The sequence below is a fragment of the Alexandromys fortis genome, unplaced genomic scaffold, assembly GCF_014885135.2.
Source record: "Alexandromys fortis isolate MF-2015 unplaced genomic scaffold, M_Fortis_MF-2015_v1.1 scaffold_23, whole genome shotgun sequence".
NCBI classification, from domain to species: Eukaryota; Metazoa; Chordata; class Mammalia; order Rodentia; family Cricetidae; genus Alexandromys; species Alexandromys fortis.
In genome coordinates this window covers 3,045,443-3,070,286 of record NW_026067907.1, presented here as the reverse complement: position 1 = coordinate 3,070,286, position 24,844 = coordinate 3,045,443, and the positions used below count along the sequence as shown (strand labels likewise).

The window sequence follows — 24,844 nt, the reverse complement described above, 5'->3', positions numbered from 1 at the left end:
CTCTTTATGTGGGTACTGAGAATCCAAAATCAGGTCATCAGGATTGTATGGCAAGTTCTTTATCCACTGAACCATCTCCCCAACTTCCTACCATATACTTTAAATGTTAGTTAAATACTATATTAAACATTATGTAAAAATTAAATGACACAAAATATAGAAAATACATGAGATTTCTGACTCTCTCCACCTTCCATTCAGCTCCCTGGGGATTATCCACATCTGACAGAATAGCACCTCTCCTTCCTCATACCATGTGCACTCCTTCATGCACAGGTGTGAATGTATCAGTTACACTATTATACATACATTATACATGCATTAGGACAGACAAAACCTATGGCTCTGTCCTTTTCTACTAACCATAGGATTTTCCCCCCTGAGTCATTACAAATCTGCTTGTGAATATTTTTATTAGTTTTATTGTAATATTGTATTCCTATAATCTAGATTGTTATCGATCTGATTTCTTGTTAATGAACAATTACTAACTCAGGGTCTTTTTTTCTGCTGTTACAAGTATTGTTGACAACATTTTTCTACACACTTTTTTTTCCCCCAAAATAGATAGTAACAACTGCAATTATTGAGCAAAGAAGATGGGTATTTAAATTTTGAATAATTTAATCAAATTGCTTGCTCAAAACTGACTATATCAATTTTAATGTTTGGCTCAACACTTGATTCAAATGCATATTTTTCTATTCTCACCACAGACACCAGTAGCACTTTCAGTGTTACCATCCATGGGTCTAGATGATGCAGTTTCCAAATGGCCAGTATGCATGTTCAAAATTAGAGGATTTTCCCACGTGTGCATTAGCTCTTGCGGGTTCTGCCCCCATGCTTTTGACCCATTTGTCATGGTTCAGGGACTAGACGAACACTCCTGCTTCCTCTAGCAGATACATCAATAGGAGAGAGAAACTCATTCATTTTTGCCTTTCATGAAGATTTTAGAAATTAAAAATTTCCACTTTTTAGGAATACCTTTTATGTTTTATTCAGGTTTTCTACCGAGTGATGCTAAAATTTTTTGGCTTAAAAATGAGTGGTATGTTTTTTTTTTTTTTTCCTGAACCACTTGACCTTATTAAAGTGGTAGAGGATTGGAGAGGCTCAGTGGGGAAATAGCCTCTCAGGCAAGACTGATGGATCCCATTTACAGGCACAAAGAGAAAACTGACTTCCCAAAGTTGTCTCATGTATAATGCATGATTATAAGGACAATAAATTTAAAAAAAATTTAAGAACGATAGCTTGTATGGTTAAGTGACGGAATTCGATATGATCTGATGGTGGCTGAAGTTTCAAAATATTTAATTACTAAAGAAGACATATTTGTTCATCTAGTTAGAATATCTCATTTAACTTCTTACTTAGCCACTGGATAAAGCCTCCCCCTGCTCCTCTTAAAAGTGTAGACCCCTGAACAGCCAAGACGTCTTAGGTCTCCATGTTTTAAACTCATGATGCTTTAGGAAATACTCCGGGTAAGTGAGGAGGTAGGACTGAACTTTATTGTGAAGCCTGAGACAGGAAGCAGGCTCCAGGTCTAAGGGGGAAAGTGAGTAGATGAGGGGCCCAGCTGTGTGGTCAGACATTGACTTTCCGTTTGAACCTTAGGTGGTTAAGCAAACTTGGATTTGCAGTAATCCACCAGGAGTCCACTACAAAGGATGAAGGTATGTTCTGCTTTCCATTTCTGAAACTCTAGCAAGAGCATTAGAACCGAATGAGTCAGGAGGAAGAAAGAGACAATTCAGCTTCTATGTATAGGCTGATCCTGGGGAAACGTGGTTTGACATTTGAAGTGATCTAAAAGGTACAGACAGCCATCTTCACACAGCCTCACCACGGAGCCGAGCCTCCCTGCCAACTGAAGCGATTTCACACTTCTCCCACACTTGAGCAGCTGCGGGCCCCACCGATACTCAAACAATTGCCAATGCAAATGTTTTAGTGCCCTCCTTACAGAGTTCTTACTCACGGGCCTGAATGTGTCACGATCTAGACAGATAACTTACATCCCACCATTTCCTCTGACGGTTTCACCTCTCTGCCAGGTGTGTGTTGGCATTCATTACCTTGAAATTGTTCTTGGAACCCGAAGATCGGGTTGGAGACACACCGTGTTCAGGCCTCACAAAGTCATATTCATATCTTTATAATATTACTAGCCTTTAGAGTGGGGAGCAGAGAACTGAGTCAGACTGGTGCTGCAATGCTTAGATTATAGGATGCTTGGGCACTGTAAGGAGAAAGTTATACATTTGATTTTAAAATCTTAAGGTTAGAAATGGAAAAGTGTCAAGTGTGAACCAATAAGGGTATTCATTACAATGCTATGAAGTCAGCATCTAGCTACCATGCTGGTCCTCCTTTCTGTAAGATAAGCATCCATTGGTTATACACTGGGGAAGAGTTATCCTGGTGTTTAAGACCTTTTGTGATATTGCTCCTAAACTTCTAAAGCCGGTCTTCCAGGATCTCCCTTGGGGACCTCCAGTTTTGTGGCTTGGCTCATTTTTTCAGCCTGGTTCCCTTCTTGCTGTTTTGGGGTACTAGCCATGGCTGAGTTATCAGTCAGATGTAGCTCCCACAGCTCATTCTGATTCCCATCTCCCCTGCTGATGGTGCCATAACTATCACACATTTTAAGGAATTCTTTTCTTTTTTTCCCCTGAGTCACAATAGCCTCATCTTGCATCTTGGATGCTCTCTGGCAGGAGAAACTGCCATGCGGGAACGCTTGTTTCTCCCATTCTTGGGTCTCTTTTCATTAGGCAGTGCCATAGGTTTCTTGTTGTCTAATTTCCCCCTCTTGGATGCTTCCTTTCTGAATGAGATGGAAATCACAATGCGCAGATGGAGAAAAACCTTTGCTCACACATTATGGAATAACTGATGAGAGCCTGGAAACCTGAAGCATCTTTTTCTTCCGGTTACAGAATGTTACAGTGAGAGTGAGCAGGAAGATCCTGAAATAGCCTCAGAGACGCCACCCCCTCCGTATGCTTCCGCAGCTTCCTCTCCTGTGGTACGTGTCGATGTGAGTAGTCTGTTGGTCACTAATCCTTCGTGAGTATGTCACTCCTTCTGATTATACATAGACCACCATGGCTAATACACTTTTAGAATTGACTGAGTTAAGGTGTTTCCCAAAGAGCAAGTGAAATTCTCAGGGTACTGACTCAGAATGCTGACTTAGAGCCTTCTCTATAGCATCCCACAGGGATGACAGTCTTGATGTGTTTATTCATAACCCACAGATGGACTGTATCACGATCTGAGGTTGTATGGAGATGCAAAGGCCTTTTGAGTGGCAGGCCAATGCCTGCAGAGGCTCATTTTGCAGTGTGGCATCTTATGCCCTACTTATTTTCTGAAGCAATGTCAAGTTCCTTGCTTAGGTGCATGTGATACAGCAACTCAAAATGAATTTAAAAACGATATAAGAAAGGGAGCATGAAAAGAGAAACAGAGACAGCAGCTGGGGGTCATCCCATTAAGATTGCATATGGGCCAGCGTGGTGTGTTCCCAAAGAAGGGTCCAAGTTGCATGCTAAGCTTTGGAAGTCCAGGTCTTCAGGGATGCCAAAACTTTGGAGAATTACTTCACGTTTGGATGTGGTCCCTAGGAAGGGTCACACTGGGGTCAGCGAGGACATAATTTATTTAAAAATTTAATAGATCATCATTATTTTTATTTTTATTATTGTTTTGTGGTATGTGGTTTAAACTCAAGACCTCCTACATGCTAACACATGACCCACGCCACTATCCAGATTTACATCTTTTATGTTTATCATGTTCCCAGGTGCTGTAAATGCATAATCAATCAATCTTCCAACAACCCTGAAAAACAGTAGTATTTTATTTGCCCTTTACTGATCACACAAGGCCAAGCCCCTTTCTATGGTCAGAGCCATTTGTATTTTCTCTTGTGTCTGTTGGATGTTTTTAGCCTCTGCCCCCGTTCCTATTCCTCTTCCTCACTCTTGTTGACTGATGGGATGTCTCAGCTTGTTTCACTCTGTATTTGAAATAACATGTGTTTGTCATGCGAGGCTGTCAGCTGTAAGTGAGCCATTCTCACTTATTATTTTTTTAAACACTTTCATGGCTTCTTTTTATAAATGTCTGTAAATTTAATGGCTCAGATTTATCCATCACTTTTATTGAAGTTAGTGTCCTTTAATTTTTCTGGTTTTAAAAAATTGCTTCCTCTCCCAAGGCCATGAGCACAACTGAGCAGCTGATCCAGTCCTTAACTGTTTCTTAAGTAGTTGTAAATCAGGTGGCGGTGGTGGCGCGTGCCTTTAATCCCAGTACTGTAGAGATCTCTGAGTTCAAGGCCAGCCTGGTCTACAAAGCTAGTTCCAGAATAGCAAGGGTTACATAGAGAAACACTATCCGGTAAAACAAAAACAAAACAAACAAAACAAAAAAGTTATAACTCACTTTTAACAGATATTTTCTAAAGTGATACAAGATAAAATTGTCAGATAAATGTCTTGTCAGTGTTTTGTCAATTTAAGACAAACTCCTCTGAGAAGAGGATCCTTAAATCAGGAAAATACATCATATATCAAATTGTTTGAAGGCAATTTGGGGGGACATTTTGTTGATTAATGGTGATGTGGGAAAATCCAGCCCACTGTGGGTGGCACCATCCCTAGGAAGGTAGTCTAGCTGATATAAGAAAGCAGGCTGAACAAGCCACAAGGAGAGCAAGCCAGTAAACAGTGCTCCTTTGTGGACTCTGCTTCAGTCTCCATGTCTAGGTTCTTGTCTTGAGTTTCTGCCTTGGTTTCCCCTGATGATGGGCTGTGACCTGTAAACCAAGCAACCCAAGTTGTGTTTGGTCATTGTGTTAATTATAGCAACAAAAGCAAACAAGGACAAATGTTGAATAATTAGATTTTTTTCTCTTAGTAATAGAGTATGCTCCTTCTGCTCACATATTTCCCAGGCAGATTTTGTTTTTGTTTTCTCTTGTTTCTGGAAAAAAGAAAAAAATAACAGACATGTAAGACACTTGGTTAAAATAGCATTAGGCTTACTATTTAAACAGATGAAATGAAAGAAAAAAATCTGGGTAACTTTTACCTAGGGCATGAATCAAATTATTGTTTCACTCAATACGAGATAGCCTAGCCATGAATCATATATTCAAGCCTAGGGTGAAAATAAATTTTTTCTTATTTTTTTCTTTAGTAGTTGGGGGATGACTTCATTTCATGAAGCTGAACCCAAAAGAATAACATAATATTGTTCTGGAAAGTTGTCTTAAAAACTTTCAAGGTTTGGAATAACTAACTCAATGTCTAGCCTTTTTTACTGCTGGAGAGTAGAGATAATCTCAGTTTTCATTGCTCCAGAGTTTGGACTTCTGCTTCTAGTGGGCTGAATTCCACAAGAGAATGTAGTGTCCTGTAGGGTCTTGAGCCAGTGAAGGCAAGTTCCTGGTTCTGGTCTTTCAAACTGCAAGACCTCATATGAATGATAGTGGGGAACCAGCCACTTGACCCTTTGTGTGCATATGTGTAGCACATGTCCATGTATATGCTAAGGTCAACCCCAAATGCCATTCTTGAGGAGCCAGCCTCAGGATCCCTCATGAGAATCTAGGGCCCTCTGATATCCTATACTGGCTAACCAGGGAGCTCACCAGTTTCCCAGTGCTGGTGATATATGCGTTTGCTTGCCACTGTGCCCAGAATTTTATGTGGGTGCTAAATTTTGGATTCAGATCCTGGAGCTTGAATGGCAAGCACTTTGTTCATCAAACCATCTCAGCAGCCCCAACATGACCTGATTCTTAAAGAAACTATAGAGAGTTTTGTTTTTCCCAGGCTTATTATAAAAGTTTTAAATAGATGAGAGTTCTGTCCTTTTCATTTTGAAAGATAATTTGTAGATCTCATTGTTCAGATTTCTTCAAAGAGTATAAAAAGGAACCAACTTCTCAAGTCTCAGAATGTCCTGAGTTACTAAGTGTTTTTAAGAACTATTAATAGCACCAAAGCTTTCACCACAGATTTTCTTCTTTCAAGTTTAATTTTAAAGTCTGATAACCTGGTCTGTTATGTTGATTTACTTAAATTATAAACCCTCTTCTCAGTACCTGGGATTCGTTGATGAGTGGTTCATGTCCTTGCTTGGGGAAGCTTCCTGTTCGAAGAGATGAATGCAGATGACCATCCTAGGCAGGAGGTCTACTATGGCAGAAGTAGAGAAGGATGGATGAGGAGACCAGGGGAGATGGGGATAGAGAGTGGGCTCTGGCAACAATAGGCATGGATGGTTAGAATGGTCCCGCACAGCTTAGATCTGAGCTTAGGTCTGCGGAGGCCCTATGAGTCAGCTGGGAGACCCACTGTGAAGGAGTTTCCCACCAGAGAAAACAGAGTCAGGGTCTCATTGGTGAGAAGTGATGCCAAAATGTCACTGGGAGCTCATGAACCTGAATGAGACAGGATGTAAAGCCAGGATACCAGTAGCCATCCTATACGGGGCTTGTGGGCCAGCCAAGGCTTTCGATGCTCCATTCTGAGTGATTTGGGGAGCACTTAGAAGATATGAGTGGAAGGATTGTGATGTCAATTTTGAATTTAGAAGGAGACCCAGGCTGGTATATGGAAGCAGTCCCATGCATCAGGGAGAAGCACAGTTTCACAGAAGGCAGCCAAGTGTGCATTGTTCTCTGGTGTGATGTAGTGGTGGGTCTTTCTGTACAGCTCTCAGGCCCTTCAGGAAGGGAGATGTCAGGGACTAGAGTGTGCTTGAACAGAGACCACCAAGAGCTGGATCAGGTAGGAGAAGGGGGATGAATATTTACAACCCCAGCTTTGTGCAGCTCAGCTCATCATTCAGAGTATTGTAACGGAAAGGTTCAGGCATCCTCACATCTCGATGCTTTTCGGGAGAACACTGCCTTTTGTCTCCGAGAATGTTGAAAAAAGCCTTCTAAAGCAAACCAAAGCAGCAGGAAGTAAAAATAAACCCTGAAAAGAGGCCCACTGGCCGGGGATAGAGGAGGAAGTCGGAAACTGAAGAAACAAGGATAATTTTAGAAATATAGATTCATTTTAATAGGCTATGTCTTTGAATAGCTGTCTCCCAAATGTCACTCAGTCATTCAATATCCATTCTACAAAGTGGTATGGATGCTTGCAAGTGGGTAATTGTAGGAAGAGTTCCCAGTGAACTTAGCGCATGATTCTGAACCTAGAAAATATATACATGCAAGAAATAGAGATAAGGAGAACTGTCTTTCTACTCAGGATATAAGAAATAATAAGCTTCGCGTTTGGAAATTGAATGGATTTTCAAACTTTGCTATAACTTGGTGTTATGTATTTTTGTCTCTTGCTTTAACAGTTTCTTTCCACAGCCAGCTAGCATGGCGGCTGTCCCACCATCCCTTCCTGCCTTCTGCTTCCGCTGGCCAACTCCCACCCCCTCATTAGTTCCTGCCTGAGTCATTGGAACAACAGGCTCTTTCTTTCCCTGCTTCTAGTTTATCTTTCCTTTCCAAAGTCCCCCAAAAGGTGCTTTTAATAAGCCCGATTTGCCTAGAACTCACCATGCATACCAGGTTGGCCTTGAACTCACAGAGCTCTGCCTACCTCTGCCTCCCAGGTGCTAAGATTAAAGGCAGGCATCACTCTTTAGCCTGGCCCTACTCATTAGCCTTTTATTTAAGGCCATCGAGATTTCACATTTGTTGCTACCTTCATTTCACTAACCCCTCCTTTGTCATCAACCCTGAAAAATGTCTGCTTTGCCCTGAATCTTCCAAGCTTGCCTTCTGCACCTGCAAGAAGAGAGTTTCTTAATCCATAGGAAGCTCTAGTTCGGACACCACCCCAGTTCTCATTCACGGTGTCTTTTAGTCTGCTTCAAGCATAAATTCCTCTGCTGAAGCCATTTCTGGCCTTCTAAGCCAGGACAAATTTGTTCTTTTAGTTTTTTGTTTTTTTCTATTAATCCCTTTAGTTGGCATTCATGTATTCATAGTAATGGGTTTCACTGTTCTATTTTCTTTCTTTTATTAATATTTTATTTTTTAAATTCATTTTACATATGAACCACAGTTTCCCCTCCTTCCCCTCTTCCTCTTTCTTTCCCTTTCCTTCAACCCAGCTCCATCCATTCCTCAGAAAGGGTAAGGCCTCCCATGGGGAGTCAACAAAGTCTGGCACATTCAGTTGAGGCAGGACCAAGACCACACACCCCCACCATCAAGGCTGAGCAATGCATTTCACCATATGGAATGGATTTCAAAGAGCCAGCTCATGCACTATGGATATAGATCATGATCCCACTGCCAGGGGGCCCATCAACAGATTAGGCTATAAAACTGTCACCCACATGCCGAGGGCCTGGTTTGGTCCCATGCAGGATCCCCAGCTGTTGGTCTAGAATCCGTAAACTCTTCCAAGTTTGGGTCAACTTGTCTCTGAGTTTCCCTGTCATGATCTTGACTCCCCTCGCACATGTAATTTTTCCTCCTCCTCTTTGAGTGGATTCCCAAAGCTTGGCCTGGTCTTGGATTTGGATCTCTGCATCTGCTTCCATCAGTTACTGGATGAAGGGTCTGTGATGACATTTAGGGCAGTCACCAATCTGATTACAGGGGAAGGACAGTTTAGGTATCCTCTTCACTGTTGCTAGGGTCTTAGTTTGGGTCATCTTTGTGGGTTTCTGGGAACTTTCCTCGTGTCAGGTTTCTCCCTAACCCCACAATGGTTCCCTTTGTCAAGATATCTCTTTCTTTGCTGTCCCACCTCATCCCTCCTCCAACTTGATCCTGTTCCCTTATGTCTTCATCCCCATCCTCTCCCATTTACCGCTCCCACCACCAGTTTACCCAGGAGATCTCATCTATTTCCCTTCCCAGGGTGATCCATGTGTCCCTCTTAGGGTCCTTCTTGTTAATCTATTCTGGTCTGATCATCCTTTGCTTTACATCTAGTATCCACTTATGAGTGAGAACATACTGTGTTTGTCTTTCTGGGTCTGGGTTACCTCACTTAGAATGATTTTTTTTCTAGTTCCATCCATTTGCCTGCAAATTTCATGATTTTTTTCAATCTGAGTAATATTGCATTGTGTAAATGTACCATATTTTCTTTATCTATTCTTCAGGTGAGGGACATCTAGGTTTTTTCCAGGTTCTGTCTATTATGAGTAATGCTGCTATGAACATAGCTTAATAAGTGTTCTTGTGGTATAGTTGAGGATCCTTTGGGTATATGGGTATTGCTGGGTGTTGAGGTAGATTGATTCCCAATTTTCTGAGAAACCACCATACTGATTTCCAAAGTGGCTGAATAAGTTTGCACTCCCACCAGCAGTGGAGGAGTGTTCCCTTTACTCCACATCCTCTCCAACATGAGCTGTCATCAGTGTTTTTGATCTTAGCCATTCTGACAGGTGTAAGACGATATTGTAGGGTTGTTTTGATTTGCATTTACTTGATGACTAAGAATGTTGAGCAATTTCTTAAAAGTTGAGATTTAAGAAATTTGAGATTTGAGATTTCAGCCATTTGAGATTCTTCTGTTGATAATTATCTGTTTAGATCTGTAACCCCCCCCCCCATATTGGATTATTTGGTATTTCGATGTCTAGTTTCTTGAGTTCTTTATATATTTTGGAGATCAACCCTATGTCAAATGTAGGGCTACTGAAGACCTTTTCCCGGTCTGTAGGCTGTTATTTTGTCTTATTTACTGTGTACTGTGCTTTAGAGAAGATATTCAGCTTCAGGGGGTCTCATTTATTAATTGTTGCTCTCAGTGTTTGTGCTGCTAGTGTTGATTTAGAAAGTGGTCTCCTATGCCTCATTGTGGTATTTTCATACATGTATATTATCTTACTTTGTTCTTCTTCTGAATTCTCTCTGCATTTCTAGAACACTTCTTAAAATGCCTTTTCATGCTGTTACTGTAATTGACCTCGTACTTGGAACTTTATATGTCTGTGTTATTGATATAATTACCACATTCATTTAAATGTACATTAAATTTTTTTTATATATATGAATGGGTGCCTGAGTGTGTGTATGCACAGCACATGCATGAAGTACCCTATGAAAGTTATATGGGTCCTGTCAACCAAACCTGGACTCTCTGTCAGAGTAGTTTAAACTCTCAACCTCTGAGCCATCTCTCTAGACCCCAATTACCAAATTATTTAAGTCAAAGAACACATTCAGTGTGTTTTGTTTTTGTTTATTGCTGATGTTTATAAGTGTCTAATTCATGTTTTTAACTTGAGTGCATGGATAGGTGGAAAAGTGGGTGGCTATTATGGCTTCATCCATACTGTCTGAGAATATTTCCTTAGGTACCCCTTTAGAAAATTATGGGCAAGGCATGGTGGTGCACACCTTTATTTATTTAGTATTTAGAAGTATTTAGTATTTAGGAGTATTTAGGAGGCAGAGGCAAGTGGATCTCTGTGAGCTCAAGGTCAGTCTAGTCTTCAGAATGAGTTCCAGGACAGCCAGAGCTACATAATAAAGAGACCCTGTCCCAAGAAAAATATTAAAAAAAAGAGATTTATTTGTATTTTTAATTATGTGTAGGGGGTTTGTACACTTAAGTGGATTACTCTTGCAGACCAGAAGAGGGCATCTGATCTCCTGGAACTGGAGTTACAAGAGGTTGTGAGCCATCTAGTCTGAGTGTTGGGAACCAAAGTCCATTCCTCTGCAAGACCAATGCCTTCTCTTTCCTGCTGACTCATTTCTCCATCACGGGGAATGGTTCTCCATCTAGCACATGGAATGATCTCCCTTGTGCAGATATTCTACACATCCCTTAAGAAGGATAATTTCATCTGACTCTCAGAAAACCATTTTAGTTTCACAGACGAGGAAACCAGGTTCCAAAGAAGTAAACCTGACTATATTTTAGGTAGAAATGTTCAGATTTTTATATTTTACCAAGAATATTGTTTCAATTTAAGCACAGTGTCTCATACCTGTAATCCCAGCTCTCAGGTACAGAGGCAAGAGGACTCCAAGACTGAGGCCAACCTAGGCTACACAGAGAGATCATATCTCAGAAAAAACGAATCAGCAGAAGGATATTCCTTCATGTTGCAGGGTTTGCTCCCGTTGATGCTCCTGCCAGTGGGGTGGCTGATGACATAATGTTGTGTACCTGCCACCTGCTAGGTCTTGTTGAGGACACTGTCCTGCTTCTTTGATCACCAGTGTTATCAAGTGGTTTAAGAGGGACAGCAAATCAATAGTTCAAACAATTGTATTCAAGTAGTGATAAATATCGTGAAGAAGATAAAACTGTGATGTGACCAGGAAAGTTGATGAGATTGGGGTAGCTGGGCTTGGGTTCTGAACACATTCCCCCCCCCCAAGGACTGTAGTGGTATTCTCTTTAAAGTTTCCAGCAATAAAAATATCCTACAAAGAAAGTAAGAAAATCTATTTTAGTATTTGAAATTAGTATTTAGTATTTGAATTCAGTCATGTCAGTCAATTAAAACTATAATCATGTGGCCAGTGAAATATCTCAGTAGGTAAAGGTGCTTGTCACCAAGCTTGATTACCTGAGCTTAATCCCAAAGACTCACATGGGAGGAAGACGGAGTCATTTTCCCCTGAGTGCTGCTCTCTAGCCTCTTCGTGTGTGTGTGTGTGTGTGTGTGTGTGTGTGTGTGTACTTAGGCCCACAGAGACACAAATAGGTATGTGTAATAAGCAAAAGCTACAATCATTAATATGATTTCAATTTTCTCATTGAAAATATTTCCAACTCAAACATCTAGGAATGACTTAAATCACCTGCGGTCAACAATTCTCTCACTAAAGGAAGCCATGTTGTTTGGGATTGTCCATGCTCCATGGGTCTATCCCTTCTCTAGTTATTCTTTTCTATCCTGAAGTTAGCAGTTCTAGCCAGCAAGTTGCTGGAGATCCGAGGAAGCTCCTCAATAAGAGACCAAACTACTGTGCTGAGATTTTCTTTCAGAGAGCTGGTTCTCTGCTCCATCCTTCCCTGGCAGTAATTTATTATCAACTCTCTGTTGGGCACAGATGCAAGAAAAAAATGGAAGTGTAAAAATGACTAAAAACAGCCTGTTCTCAAGTAGCTCACCAAAAAAGACTTAGCAGTCAATCAGCACTAGCAATATAAGTTGTCAAATAAAATGTTATTCATCTGGTATGGTAGAAGAAGGCATCAGGTATTGTACCCTCACAGCCTGATGCTACTGGGGAGACTTCACACAGTACCAAGCATGTGAACTGGCTTTAAAGGAGCGAGGCTTTAGTCAGACAGAGCTGGGGAGGAGAGAAGGGGACCTATACCCTGGCACCTTCATTTTCTTTGCCGTTTTGTGAGTATATGATAAAGATAGTTCATAGAAGGCTAGGATTCTATGCCTGGTGTTGGCTACTGGTAGCTACATAATCTTAGAAAATAATAAACCACATTTTATTATTTGGCACTATGTCATTTAAAAAAAAATAGTCCCAGATGGAATCTTCTGAAATGAACCCCAGTTCAATTTGTTCCACATGACTCACTTTCTGGTTCATTGATCTTCAGCATCTAACACCCTTGCTTTTTTCCCTCCTCATTTTTTCCACTTTCCCTAATTATCTTTATTTTTTTTCCTTTCTGCTTCATTAGTCACTTCCATTTTATTTTTATTTTTAAAATAAAGTCCAGGGCAGGGGAGATGGCTCTGTTGGTAAAGTGCTTGGTTTGTATACAAAAGACCTGAGTCTGATCCTCAGAATCCATTTAAAAATCCTGGTGTAGCCTTTATTTTTATTTATTTATTTTTTTAAGTTTTTTTTTTATTGAGAATAAGAAAAAAAAAGTTTCCGCCTCCTCCCAGCCTCCCATTTCCCTCCCCCTCCCCCCCCTCTTCCCCCCCGCCCCCCTCTCTCCTCCCCCTCCCCCCACTCCTCTCCCCCTCCCTCTCCTATCCAAAGAGCAGTCATGGTTCCCTGCCCTGTGGAAAGTCCGAGGTCCTCCCCCCTCCGTCCATGTCTAGGAAGGTGAACATCCAAACTGGCTAGGCTCCCATCAACATGAAGTAGGATCAAAACCCCTTGCCATTGACCTTGGCTTCTCATCAGTCCTCATTGTTCGCCAAGATGAGAGAGTCCGGTTTTATCCCATGCTGTTTCAGTCACAGTCCAGCTGGCTTTGGTGAGCTCCCAATAGATCAGCCCCACTGTCTCAGTGGGTGGGTGCACCCCCCGTGGTCCTGACATCCTTGCTCGTGTTCTCCCTCCATCTGCTTCTCATTGGGACCTTGGGAGCTCAGTCCAGTGCTCCAGTGTGGGTCTCTGTCTCTATCTCCATCCATCACCAGATGAAGGTTCTATGGTGATATGAAAGATATTCGTCAGTATTGCTATAGGATAGGGTCAGTTCAGGTTCCCTATCCTCAGCTTCCCAAGGGACTAACTGGGGACATCGCCTTGGGCTCCTGGGAGCCACTCAAGGTTCAAGTCTCTTGCCAACATTAAGGTGTATACCTGGTGAACCTAAAGAAGCTAAAGAAGAAGGTGAACCCAAGAAAAAACATATAGTTATCCTCTCGCCTAAGGGAAGTAGATAAAATTGCCGGGGACAAAATTGGGATCTTGGGGGTGGGGTGGGTTGGGGTTTAGGGGGGGACATGGAGAGAAATGTAAGATGGGGAGGATTGGGGGAACTTGGGGAAACAGGAAGATTGGGATAAAGGAAGGTTGGATAGGGGAGCAGGGAAGCACATATCTTAGTTAAGGGAGCCACCTTAATGTTGGCAAGAGACTGGTGTAGCCTTTAATCTCAACACTTGGGACACAGACAGGCAGGTGTCCATGAGTTCAAAGCCATCCTGGTCTACAAATCGAGTTCCAGGACAGGCTCCAAAGCTAAGAAGAACCATGTTCTGAAAAACAAACAAACAAACAAACAAACAAACAAACAAACAAACCCAACAAAATAAAACAAAGCAAAAAAAAAATCCTGGTGTGGCAATGTGTTTATAATCCTGGCACTGGGAAGGCAGAGATGGGATTATCCGAGGGACTCCTGGGTAGCCAGTCTAGCCTCATTAGCTAGCTATAGCTCCAAGACAATGGCAGATCTTGTCCCTAAAATAAGGTGGTCTGTGTTTGGGGGAAAGATACTAGAGATCAAAAGCCAGTGCCCACCAGCACACACACACGCACACACACACACACGCACACAGGCACGCACACACACACATACACACACACACGCATAGAGGTCATCAGCCAGTGCCCACCAGCACACACACACACACGCACTGAAGAGAAAAAGATACGTAAAAAATCAATTCTACAAATATTATGTAGTGTCTTGAGAACATGGACTAAGAACATTTTTGCTAAATAAAAACCAACAAGAAAATACACTTCACAGATATGACCAGCGCTTAGTTAAGAAGCCCCTCCCAAGTCCTTTAAGAAGAGTTTGGAGGATCAATAAATACAGGAAGTATAGCTCCTACTAAGTATACAGTCATTTTCTCAAATATCCCATTTTCTCTAACCCAATTAAAGCCCCATGGCAGGAGTGACAGAACTCGGGCTCCTTCTCTGTAACAAAGGCAAGTTTCACCAGAATAATTCACAATAGGAGACTGTGCTAGGATTGGAGCAGCATGCGTGTTTTTGTTAACAGTTATTTCATAGATACGTCTAATGAATAAAATATCCCCGCATTTATTTGGATACTGTGGAGCCTGTATATTCCTCTCCTGGAGAAAAACAACTTACAGATCTTGGATCTTTTAGCTGTTAATTGATCTAGGTGACTTAACTGTTTGACAGTTTGCTGAATGAAGTGTTTTCATGCCTGGGGTCATTTCCTATCTTACTAGGCATGTTAGTGTCATGCTAATATTCAAAGTAGGTTTGTTTCTGGGCTGAAGAGATGGATCCATGGCTAATATGTTTGCCATGAAAGTATGAAGACAAGAGTTTAGATCCCAGATCTCGAGTAAATGCTGGGTGGCCCTGGTGACTTGCTTGTAATTCCAGCTTTAGAAGGTGGAGACTGGTCATGTAATGGGGACTGCCTGAGAGACCCTGTCTCAAAGATAAGGTGGAGGAGTGATTGAAGTAATTCCCAACATCACCCTCGGGCTCCCACGAGGAGTACACGTGGAAACACACATTACATGCAAACACAACACATATATATGAAAATGGGATTCAGTAGATTTATTAATAATTTCACAGCCTATATTCACTGAGCATCCAAGAGACACATGCTAGTTTTTCCCATTAAAAGTTCAGAGCACGGGCCTTTAAAATTCATAGAGATGTATTGAGTTTGCACGTGGGTAAGCATTCTGACTTGGGTTGCCATGTTTCTGAGGTTTTGAAGAGAATTCAAATGTTTTCTTCAGTTTCCTATTTTTAATAATCTCTGTCATGCCACTTTCCTAATCAAAGGATTAATCAAAAGGATGATGACATGAGATTGAACCATAACCTCCCTTCTTAGTCTTACACCGTGGGAGATATAGGCTAACCCAGAGAACAATGAGTCTACATATTTGGATTTTTTTGATGAGTCATGTTAAAAATGGAAGACATTGCTAGATCTTTCATTTGATGTGAACTGCATTCAAAATCTTAAACTCAATAAATTCAATAAGAGACGACAAGGTATCATTGTGCCATAAGCATTCTAAAACAATTACTCTAAGAGAGTCTTTAAATGGTTGGAGAGGTTTAAGTGTTTGAGTCAAAATTTTTGATATGGAGATTTTTCAGATCTTATTTGGCAAATTCAAAATTACCCAAATCCGTTCTAGAGAATGGTCCCTGGTGGCTGCCATACAATAATAAGTATCAAACATTTGTCCTTTGACTTTTTTTTAAATTCCTATTCACTTTTTCAAATAGTTCTGGGAGAATTTTAATAAAGACAAAGTGAAGAGAATGATGGTTTATTCACAATGTTTCCCCTCCTCCTCTTCCTCCTGATTTTATTTGTGGAATACAGGTTGCGCGGCGGGCGTCGTCTTCTTCACCTAAACTGAGAGGATCCTCATGCTCTTTCTCCTCTCTGGAGACTACAGGAAAGGTACCCAGCCGGGTTTCTTCCTCGGGATCTAAAGAAAGACAGTCCTGGCTCGACATAGCCAACCACGCGCCTGCTGCTGAAGATGCGGGGCATCCCCTGACACTCACTGTACAGGTCCACACACCTTCAGAGGCGAGCAATTGCCCGGCCCCAGAGAACAGCTCCGTCACTGCAGAAAGTGGCTTTTTGAACTCTTTATCTAGTGATGACACTTCTTCCGTGAGCAACAATCAAAACCATCTGACAGTTCCAGACAGAGCTGCCGGCTCAAGAATGGTGGACAGAGGTAAACCAGGAAACTGCTTGCCCTTCTTTACATGGTGAATATGATATAAATTTGTAACTAAAATGTTTAAACATGCGAACGGCGATTTGATAATTAGTCACATGGAGCTTAGCCTCCAGCTCCTTCTGTAGAGTTTGCCTGTGGCAGCTCCTCTTGCTAGGTCATAATTACCTGCTATGAGGTCAGGAACCAAATGCTTTAGACCAGTGGTTCTCAACCTCCCTAATGTTTCTATCCTATAATACAGTTTCAGATGTTGTGGAGATCTTAACCATAAAGTTTTTCCCATTGCGACTTCACAACTGTAATTTTGCTACTGTTATGAATCATAATGGAAACATCTTTGTTTTCCAGTGTCTTAGGAGACCCCTGTGAAAGGGTCCTTTGACCCACAAAGGGGTCATGACCCATGGGTTGAGAACCATTGCTTTAGACTATGAGGCAGGTGGGTATGTGACCATAATGCAATACTTCTCCATCAATTTGAGAATGACCTCCTCCTTTTTTGTTGGATCTGTAGTCTATGCTCTGTGGGTTTGTGGTAATTAACCAGGGATCTGTGGGATGGATTTATACTGCTTGGATATTGTCAAATGGGATTAGAGCAGTCATTGCAGAGGGCCAATGAGTTGTTTCCTAAGGGTATCTGTGTGGCTAATAGAAGGCAAAATCTTCACATGCGTTTTGGAGGGCAGCACCTTAATACAGAGGAGGCAGCAGCTTTTATTCCTGGATAGAAACTTTCTCTTAACAAAGGAAATGGCTGTGTGTAGAAATCAATAATGTTTCTTTAAATATTCTGTGATAATGCGCGTATTTGATTCACGACATTCATGACAAGTCTTTTCTAATTATGCATCATTCATTCTGGTGTAAAACAAGCTTATCTGGTATGTCCTTGAACTAGTGGAGAATGATGGATTTGCACCATAAGTTTTCAGTGTACTGCTGAAAGTTAGCTTGCTAAATTCCAGCATGAACTTGCAGGAGTTGCCCAATGATATGAAGAACAGCTCTTTCTCCCCTACTCTTAGGAGGGGGGTTGTCCTTAAGTTCTCAACTTTCGGGGCTGGAGCAATGGCTCAGTAGTTTAGAGCACTTGTTGTTCGTTTGGGACAAGAGTTCAGTTCCTAGCACCCATATTTGGTGGCTCACAATCACCTGCACCTCCAGCCCAAGGGGTCTTATATCCTCCTCTGGCATTCCTGCATGTACACACATGCACACACACACACACACACACACACACAGATGAATAGATAATAAAATCCATTCTTTAATGAAGTATCCATTTTTCAGATATACTCTACTAATTTAATTTTTCAAAGACAATAATTTAGGTCAGGAATCATAGCTGTAGTCCAGGGTGTAAGTGTGTGTGTGTGTGTGTGTTGTTTGAATATATGTGAATTTGAACATCCAGGCTAGTATAGCTCATTCTCAAAGTCACCCCAGTTGTCATTGCTCTCTAGATCTTTTTCTGTGGGTGCTTTACATTAAATAATATTTTATATTGATAACTCCAATCTCAGCCAACTACTCACTTTTCATTAGAAAACCTTCACTGAAGAAAGAAGTGATTGGCAAGCCAAACAATTTCTAGAGGTGGAAGAGTAGGTAGGATGGGTATGAGACAGGAAGCATTGAAGAAGAAGGCAGAGATGAGGATTGTTCTATGAGGAATGGAAGGAGTGTGATCCGTCTGGCCACAAATACATGATGGGATGGTGTGCAAACAAAGTATTGGGCTTGATGGTTTCTCCCCATGCTTATAAAACTGATGCCAGCAGTATAAGTAAATGGGAGGTGTAAACATGAGTTAAAAACATTTTTTTTGAAATTATGAGCTGTTCAAAGTTAAGGTGACTTGTACCTGTGTGTCCTCATCATGTGAAGATGGCCATTTTCATTGAGAGTAGTAGAGTGTATATTATGTAGTGATAGTATTTTTGTTCTTGTGACAACACAAGGAATTTCCAAGTGTTGATCTTAAGTGACCTTCGGTTTGGTGCTTACAAGGTGCAGATATGGCCTTGCACACAGACAAGAATAAATGGGCAGCACAAATTAGATTAAAGGTTTATTTGTTTGTTTTTAAAGGACATGAAGTTGGGAGGGTAGGGATGAGGATGTGGAGTTTCATAGAGCTGTGGAAGAGGAAGTGGACATGATCAAAACATGATAAAAAGCTCTCATAAAAATAAACAAATGAAAATAAGTGGAAAAAAGAAGATACTGATGGTAAGAATGGGGAAACCAAGCCAATTATTGTTTCCCCTTTAAGAACTTACTTACTTATTTGATTAGAAAAAGAAGTTAGAAAAAGAGGGTGTTGACAAGATGGCTCAGCAGGTAAAGCACTTGCTGTATAAGCCTAAGAACCCAAGTTTGAGCCCCTGGCCAAACATAAAGGTAGAAGAAAAGAGTTGACTCTAGAAAGTTGTTCTTTTAATCTGCACATATATTGTGGCATATATGTGCACACCCACACCTCCTACGTATGCAATAATAGTAAATAAATAAGTTTAAAAAGAGGTAGAAATAACCCTCTCCTCTTTGTGACAATAAAGACTTCCAAAACATCAGAGATGCTAAAATTCCATTTACGTTCTTTCCCAAGAGATAACCCTACAGATTGAGTTTCCCTTTAGGATTAACAAACAGAGTCACGAGAAGATGCTCGTGTTTCTCTTCCCTGCCTAAGTGCCATCCTGGGAATTCATGTGCTGAGAAATCCAGCTGGGAGCCAACAGCTCTTTTAATCTAAGAATAAAGAGACCTGGTAGGAATCAGTTTTGAGTTACACACAGAATGACCAACAAAATCTAGGTGATTTTTCAAACAGCTTGATGGAAAGGTATTTCTCCTGGTAGAGAGGAAGAGAAGATGAAGGTATTTTCCCTCACTAGTTTGATGGCAGTTGCCATATGTTAGAGAATTCTTGCTGCTGATTTTCTCCGGCTGCTAGGGATTTGGTTTCATTCCCAGAAGAGCTGAACCACATCAAGTCGTCTCCATGGAAACTGCAGCCCAATCTTCCCTTGTGATTGCTGTGACTTGATGTTGAGTAATCAAATTGGGTGTTGCGCATGTATGTGTTTGCCCCTTGGAGAAGAAGGTAGCTTTTTTGTGTGACTTCAAAAAATTGTTGTTTTAACTTTCCAACGTGGGGAGAAGTCTCTGAAATTCCAGTGTCTAAGATGCTATGCTGAGTAAAACGGTTTTTGATCAGGCTTGAAGTTTCAGTGTCATCCATGAGAGGAGTTAAAGTGTTAGAAGACCAAGATCTAGTCTCGAGACACATTTTCCGGGAAAGAGGCTTTTATCCTAGAAAAGAATCTTAAAGGTTAATAACTGAGTTCTGAAAAGAGCAGACAGCATGTATTATAGCCTTTCTTTTATCTAGACAATGGAAGAAATATTTTGCAGTTGGTATGCAATTAAAATTGTGGTTGCTAGAATTTTATTCTGAATTCAGATATCCTTTTAGACATGTTTCTCTGTAGTGTAAGCCATTAGAGACAGGGGAGGGGATGTTAATGGCATGGGCTTGCCTTTCTCTACTGCAGCTTTCAGACTGCAATGACTCTAGGGATTCTCCACCAAGCCGTTCAACAAAGCGTAGCTGGAGAAGAGGTGGTGGGGTTAATGGCATGCTCATCTCATCTCTGTTTTCCTATGGGCTCTTCCTTTCTTTTGGGGGGGGGGTGACTTTCTGACCATTGCTGTGAAAGGTAAGATTTACAAGTCGATTAAAAAAGAAACTAAGTCTGCTACTGAACTCAACTGAATTTTGTGTTGCTGTTATTATTATGAAGACGGTTCTAACTTGTACTCACGTACCAGCACAACTCGAAAGTGTAAAGATGAGTGTGCTAAAACTACTTCACATCTAGTGGGGGTGAGTGGGAGGATAAAACATGATTAACAAAAGAAAGCCAGGCAGAAAAGTGTCACAGAGGAGATACACAAGGCTTTACCAAAGTAGGTACAGAGAATACCATCCCACCCAAGGGAGTCCTGGGTACGGAGGTGGGACATGGGAAAGGAAGGTAGGAAGAAAATTGGGTCAATATTGAATGATGGGCAAGCCATCTTTATTCAACAGATAATACATTTGTAACTGAGGGTATGCTCCACAGGGACCTGTAGTTTCAAACACTCCTTTAGTCTTAGACCACAGGCTTTCATAGGATAAAGGGAAGCTGGAACTAAGGGGGTTAGGAAGCCTCTGAGGTACTCAGGGTAAAGGTAGAGATTGGAAACAAAGGAGAGATGGAGGAGTCTATGTCCTGCCTCATCTCAGTCACTGTGTGCTCAGAATTTCATTTAGTTCAGAGAGTATTTCCCAGTGATCTTATTTTGGAGTAGAATGAGAAATGATTTTAACGTGGTGATAAATATTTACTAATAGGAACATCTTGTATGTGTGACAGTGGGCTCTCATGGCTTAGATCTCAGGCATGGGTGGCTGACTCACTGTGTCTTTCATTGCTCCCCGTTAAGCACCAAAAATCTCTCTCAATTACCATAAGATAAACTGACTAGGTTGTCTGCAAATCCACCCATGCCCTATAACTAGGTCATTCATGGGACTTATATTTTAATCACCTTTTTTTTTTTTTTAAATCCCTTCTTAGTTCTGTACTTTCTACTGAGACTGAGGAAGTAGGAGTGGGAGGCTGTGCCAACTCACTGGAGCAGTTCTGGAGCTGGTGACAAGTGGAATCTAGATTCCAGAAGTAGGAATGGGTGACAGCTGGAAGGAAGTAGAAGCCAGAGTTAGAGGTCGTAGCTCATGGTGGAAGATGGGCGTGCACAGCGGAAAGCACATATTTGGCGAAGGCACAGGAGAATGCTCTGTGTTGAGAATCTTCAGGCGAAGGTTTTTATGTAAACACATTCATGAATTGAAAAAGTGCTTTCAGAGAAGTCTGCTCTGGGGGCCAACTACACCAGATACACCCCTCCGCAAGGCTGTGACTCCTCAGATTAGAACACCCAGTTTGTTCTCGAGAGAAGAGAGGCCCCTGATGTGCATGTATTGGAAACTCCTCTGAAGGCCCTGCTACCAGGATTGTGCTTTATCAACCACTCTTGAGCATTTCCTGTTTTCTTTTATATGCTTAGAGTTTAGAAGAACACACTGAAAGGAAAGTTAGGGGGCATTTTGCTCTCTGATGGTAGAGTCATTTCTGAGTTCCCCGTTAGACTATCAATTATGCAGAAGTTCATATTGGCTCATCGTGAGGTCTAGTGGGTGTGAGTGGATTTGAGAATCATCACAATGCTCTTCAGTCATTTCTGTTTCTTTCTTATAACTCCTTTCTGTTTATAGATACATGTTTGGTTTTTCTAATTCTTTCCATGTCTGTCTGCATGTTTCGATCTTTAGTGTTTCTTTATGGAGGATATTTGTTAGAGGGTGAAAAGCATCATTTACATGGGCTAACATCACACACACACACACACACACACACACACACACACACACACACACACACAGTAGCCACCATCCTAGCTTTCCTCTCCATTGTTGCTGAAATTTGTTCCTTCCCATTGCTTTCTGACACTCCATTGTTTGAAAACACCACAAGATGCCTTATCTGTTGGTGAACATAGTTCTCATAGCTTTGGGCTACTGCATGAAATGTTGATGGAAGCAAACACTTCAAATTCACAGGCTTAGCTTTTAAGCAAGGCTGGACTTGTAGAGAGCCTGAGCAGCAAGCACACTCTCCTCCCTGCCCCATTGTTTAACATTTTACATGTGTGTGGTTCACTTCTCACAGCCTGAAACAGATATGGAGGTATTCCTTCTGAGGACCCTACACTCCATCTCAAATTCATGGCCTCTTCCCTTTTAGTTATTATTGTTGCACTTTATATATCCACACATATGTATATACACAGCATGTAAATACACACACACATTTATATACAACCTACTGAGTCCCTGGAGGAAATAGATTCTTTTTATCTTAGCAGCTATTGACTGTCTTCATCTAGGGATAGGGCTTGAAGACATCCATGTTGTGTTGTCAATTGATGTCATCTGTGCAAATCTTGTTTGGGCAACCATGTTGTTAAGATCTCATAGATGCAGTTCCCTCCCCTATGTAAAGGACACTGTCTTGCCATAGACATCTTGGATCTCTCATGCTTGCAATCTTTGTCTTCCTTTTCTGGAGTGTGCTTTGAGCCTCAGGCATAAGGGGGGTTGCATTGTAGATGTATCAACTGGGACTGTGAACCCCACAGAAATACATATACGTTCTTATGAACTGAAGCCTGTAGTTGAGCGTTCACTTTTTGCTGGGAAGCTTTGTGCATCTGATTATGTGATGTCATGTTTCCCCACAACATTCTCACAGAAATCTGCCATATTAGGCGTCCCCTATGCTTCCCCTCTTCCTACTCCTCTCCAAGCATCAGACAACTACTAATCTTTTGGGGGTTGCTTTTAGTTTTACCGAAACAGTATCTCACTTTATAGCCCAGGCTTTTGTGAAACTCACTAGGTGGTCCAGTCAGCCTCAAACTTGTGTAAATCCTGCTGTCTCAGCTTCCAAGAATGCTGGAATTACAGGCATGTGCCACAATTCCTGACCAATCTTTTTACTATCTCTTTGGTGTTATCTTTTCTGATGTCATGTGTTTAACGCAATAGAGATATAGCCTTTTCAGATGGACATTTTTTCTATCTGGTATAGAAACAAGATTTTGCCATGTCTTTCCATGGCTCGATGCATTTATTTTATTTTATTTTTTATTTTTTTTGAGGCAGGGTTTTCCTGTAGCTTTGGAACCTGTCCTGGAACTAGCTCTTATAGACGAGGTTGGCCTCAAACTCACAGAGATCCACCTGCCTCTGCCTCACGAGTGCTGGGATTAAAGGCGTGTGCCACCACCGCCCAGCATTTAAACAATTACTGAACAATACTACATTGGGTAGATTGATCTCATTTTTGTCTGTTCAACTATGAATGAACCTCAGAGCTATTTCTATGTTTTTAGAATGAGAGTTAAGCCTTCAGGTGACCCCTGTATGCAGCTGTGTATAGTGCAAGTTGCCAACTCTTCTGGGGAAACACTAAGGCGGGCCATCGCTGAATTATATAAGAATGCATTTGACTTTGTAGAAAATGCTAGGCTATTTTGCAGCGTCTCTGATGTTCTACACTCCTACTAGCAATGGATTTGAGTTTCCATTGCTCCTCAGGCTCAGTACTGTTTGCTATTGTCAGGTGTCACGGTTTGGGATAATTCTTTTTCCAGAAAACTATGAGCTAAAACTTAGTCTCCAGCCTGTGACAATACTGTGAGGTGTGGAACCTTGGAGATGAGGGTAGCTGGTGGGAGGAAATTGCTTACTGGGGGCCTATAGCACCTTAAAGGGACTTTTGATTAATACCACTTTTACATCTTCAGTAAGAAACTCCTTCCCACACTGGTTTTATGTGTCGGTGATATTTGTATGTGGTTTTATTATTCTCTCTCTCTCTCTCTCTCTCTCTCTCTCTCTCTCTCTCTCTCTCTCTCTCTCTCTCTCTGCATGTGCACATGCACTCATGTGTGCACATGCATGAGGAATCCAGAGGTTTATGTTCAGCCTCTCTTTTGAACTTTTGAAAGAGAGCCCTTTCTTGAATCTGGATCTCTGCTTTCCTAGGCTGTCCCCTGACCAATGATCTTCATTGATTCCCCCTCTCTCCACCCCATGCTGGAGTTACAGATGCTTGTCTTGCACTGCAGACCTAGCTTTTCATGTGGGTTCTGCCAGTCTAAACTCGGGTCCTCTTTCTTGCTCACCTGGCACTTTACCCTCTGAACCATCTCCACAGTTCCTGCTCTGATCTTATAAGGCTATTGTTTCCTGCTGTATGAATGGTTTGAAGTCACGTCTCCATGCGCCATCGACAAGATGCAATCATGCCTGGCCTTATCCACAAGTGTAACCCCTTCCCCCTGCCTCATATCTTCTATTTTAAACACACTCTTTCTCCTAGATGTTCTCCTAAGTCCTCAGGGGCTTCTTATCAGTCTGTTTCTCCCATCAGTAGACATCCATCTCGTCAATAGTCTCTTGTTTTTCTTCCCTGCCTCATACTATTCTTTCAGGTTTTATTGAAATCTTATTATCTAGGAAAGTATTTTTTTTACCTTGTTCTTTTAAAAGGGTGTTTGGTATGTTATTGATCATTTTAATATCCAGATACTTTCTATACTTGTTTGTGGTCTCCAACACACACAGATACACAAACACACACATTCTTGGGTTTGGATTGCATTGTATCTTTAGAATCAACTGGAAGAAAGTATAAATAATTATGATTTAATATTTTTTCAATTTATAAAATTATTATTCTAATCTTTTATAGTTTATCTGTATATATATATATATATATATATATATGCAGAATCGAGCTTTTGGTTTCCCTTGCTCATGTGTTTTCCT

At 41.3% G+C, this 24,844-nt stretch overlaps 1 protein-coding gene across 1 annotated transcript in view; it reads left to right on the top strand.

Annotated features, from left to right (window-relative positions):
• Ipcef1 (interaction protein for cytohesin exchange factors 1) overlaps positions 1 to 24,844 on the top strand; it is a 143,023-nt gene that overhangs the window by 97,322 nt on the left and 20,857 nt on the right. The window contains exons 8-10 of the mRNA XM_050135837.1: positions 1,627 to 1,685; positions 2,952 to 3,037; positions 16,020 to 16,386. Coding sequence (XP_049991794.1) covers positions 1,627 to 1,685; positions 2,952 to 3,037; positions 16,020 to 16,386 — 512 coding nt within the window. The remainder of the gene's footprint in view (positions 1 to 1,626; positions 1,686 to 2,951; positions 3,038 to 16,019; positions 16,387 to 24,844) is intronic.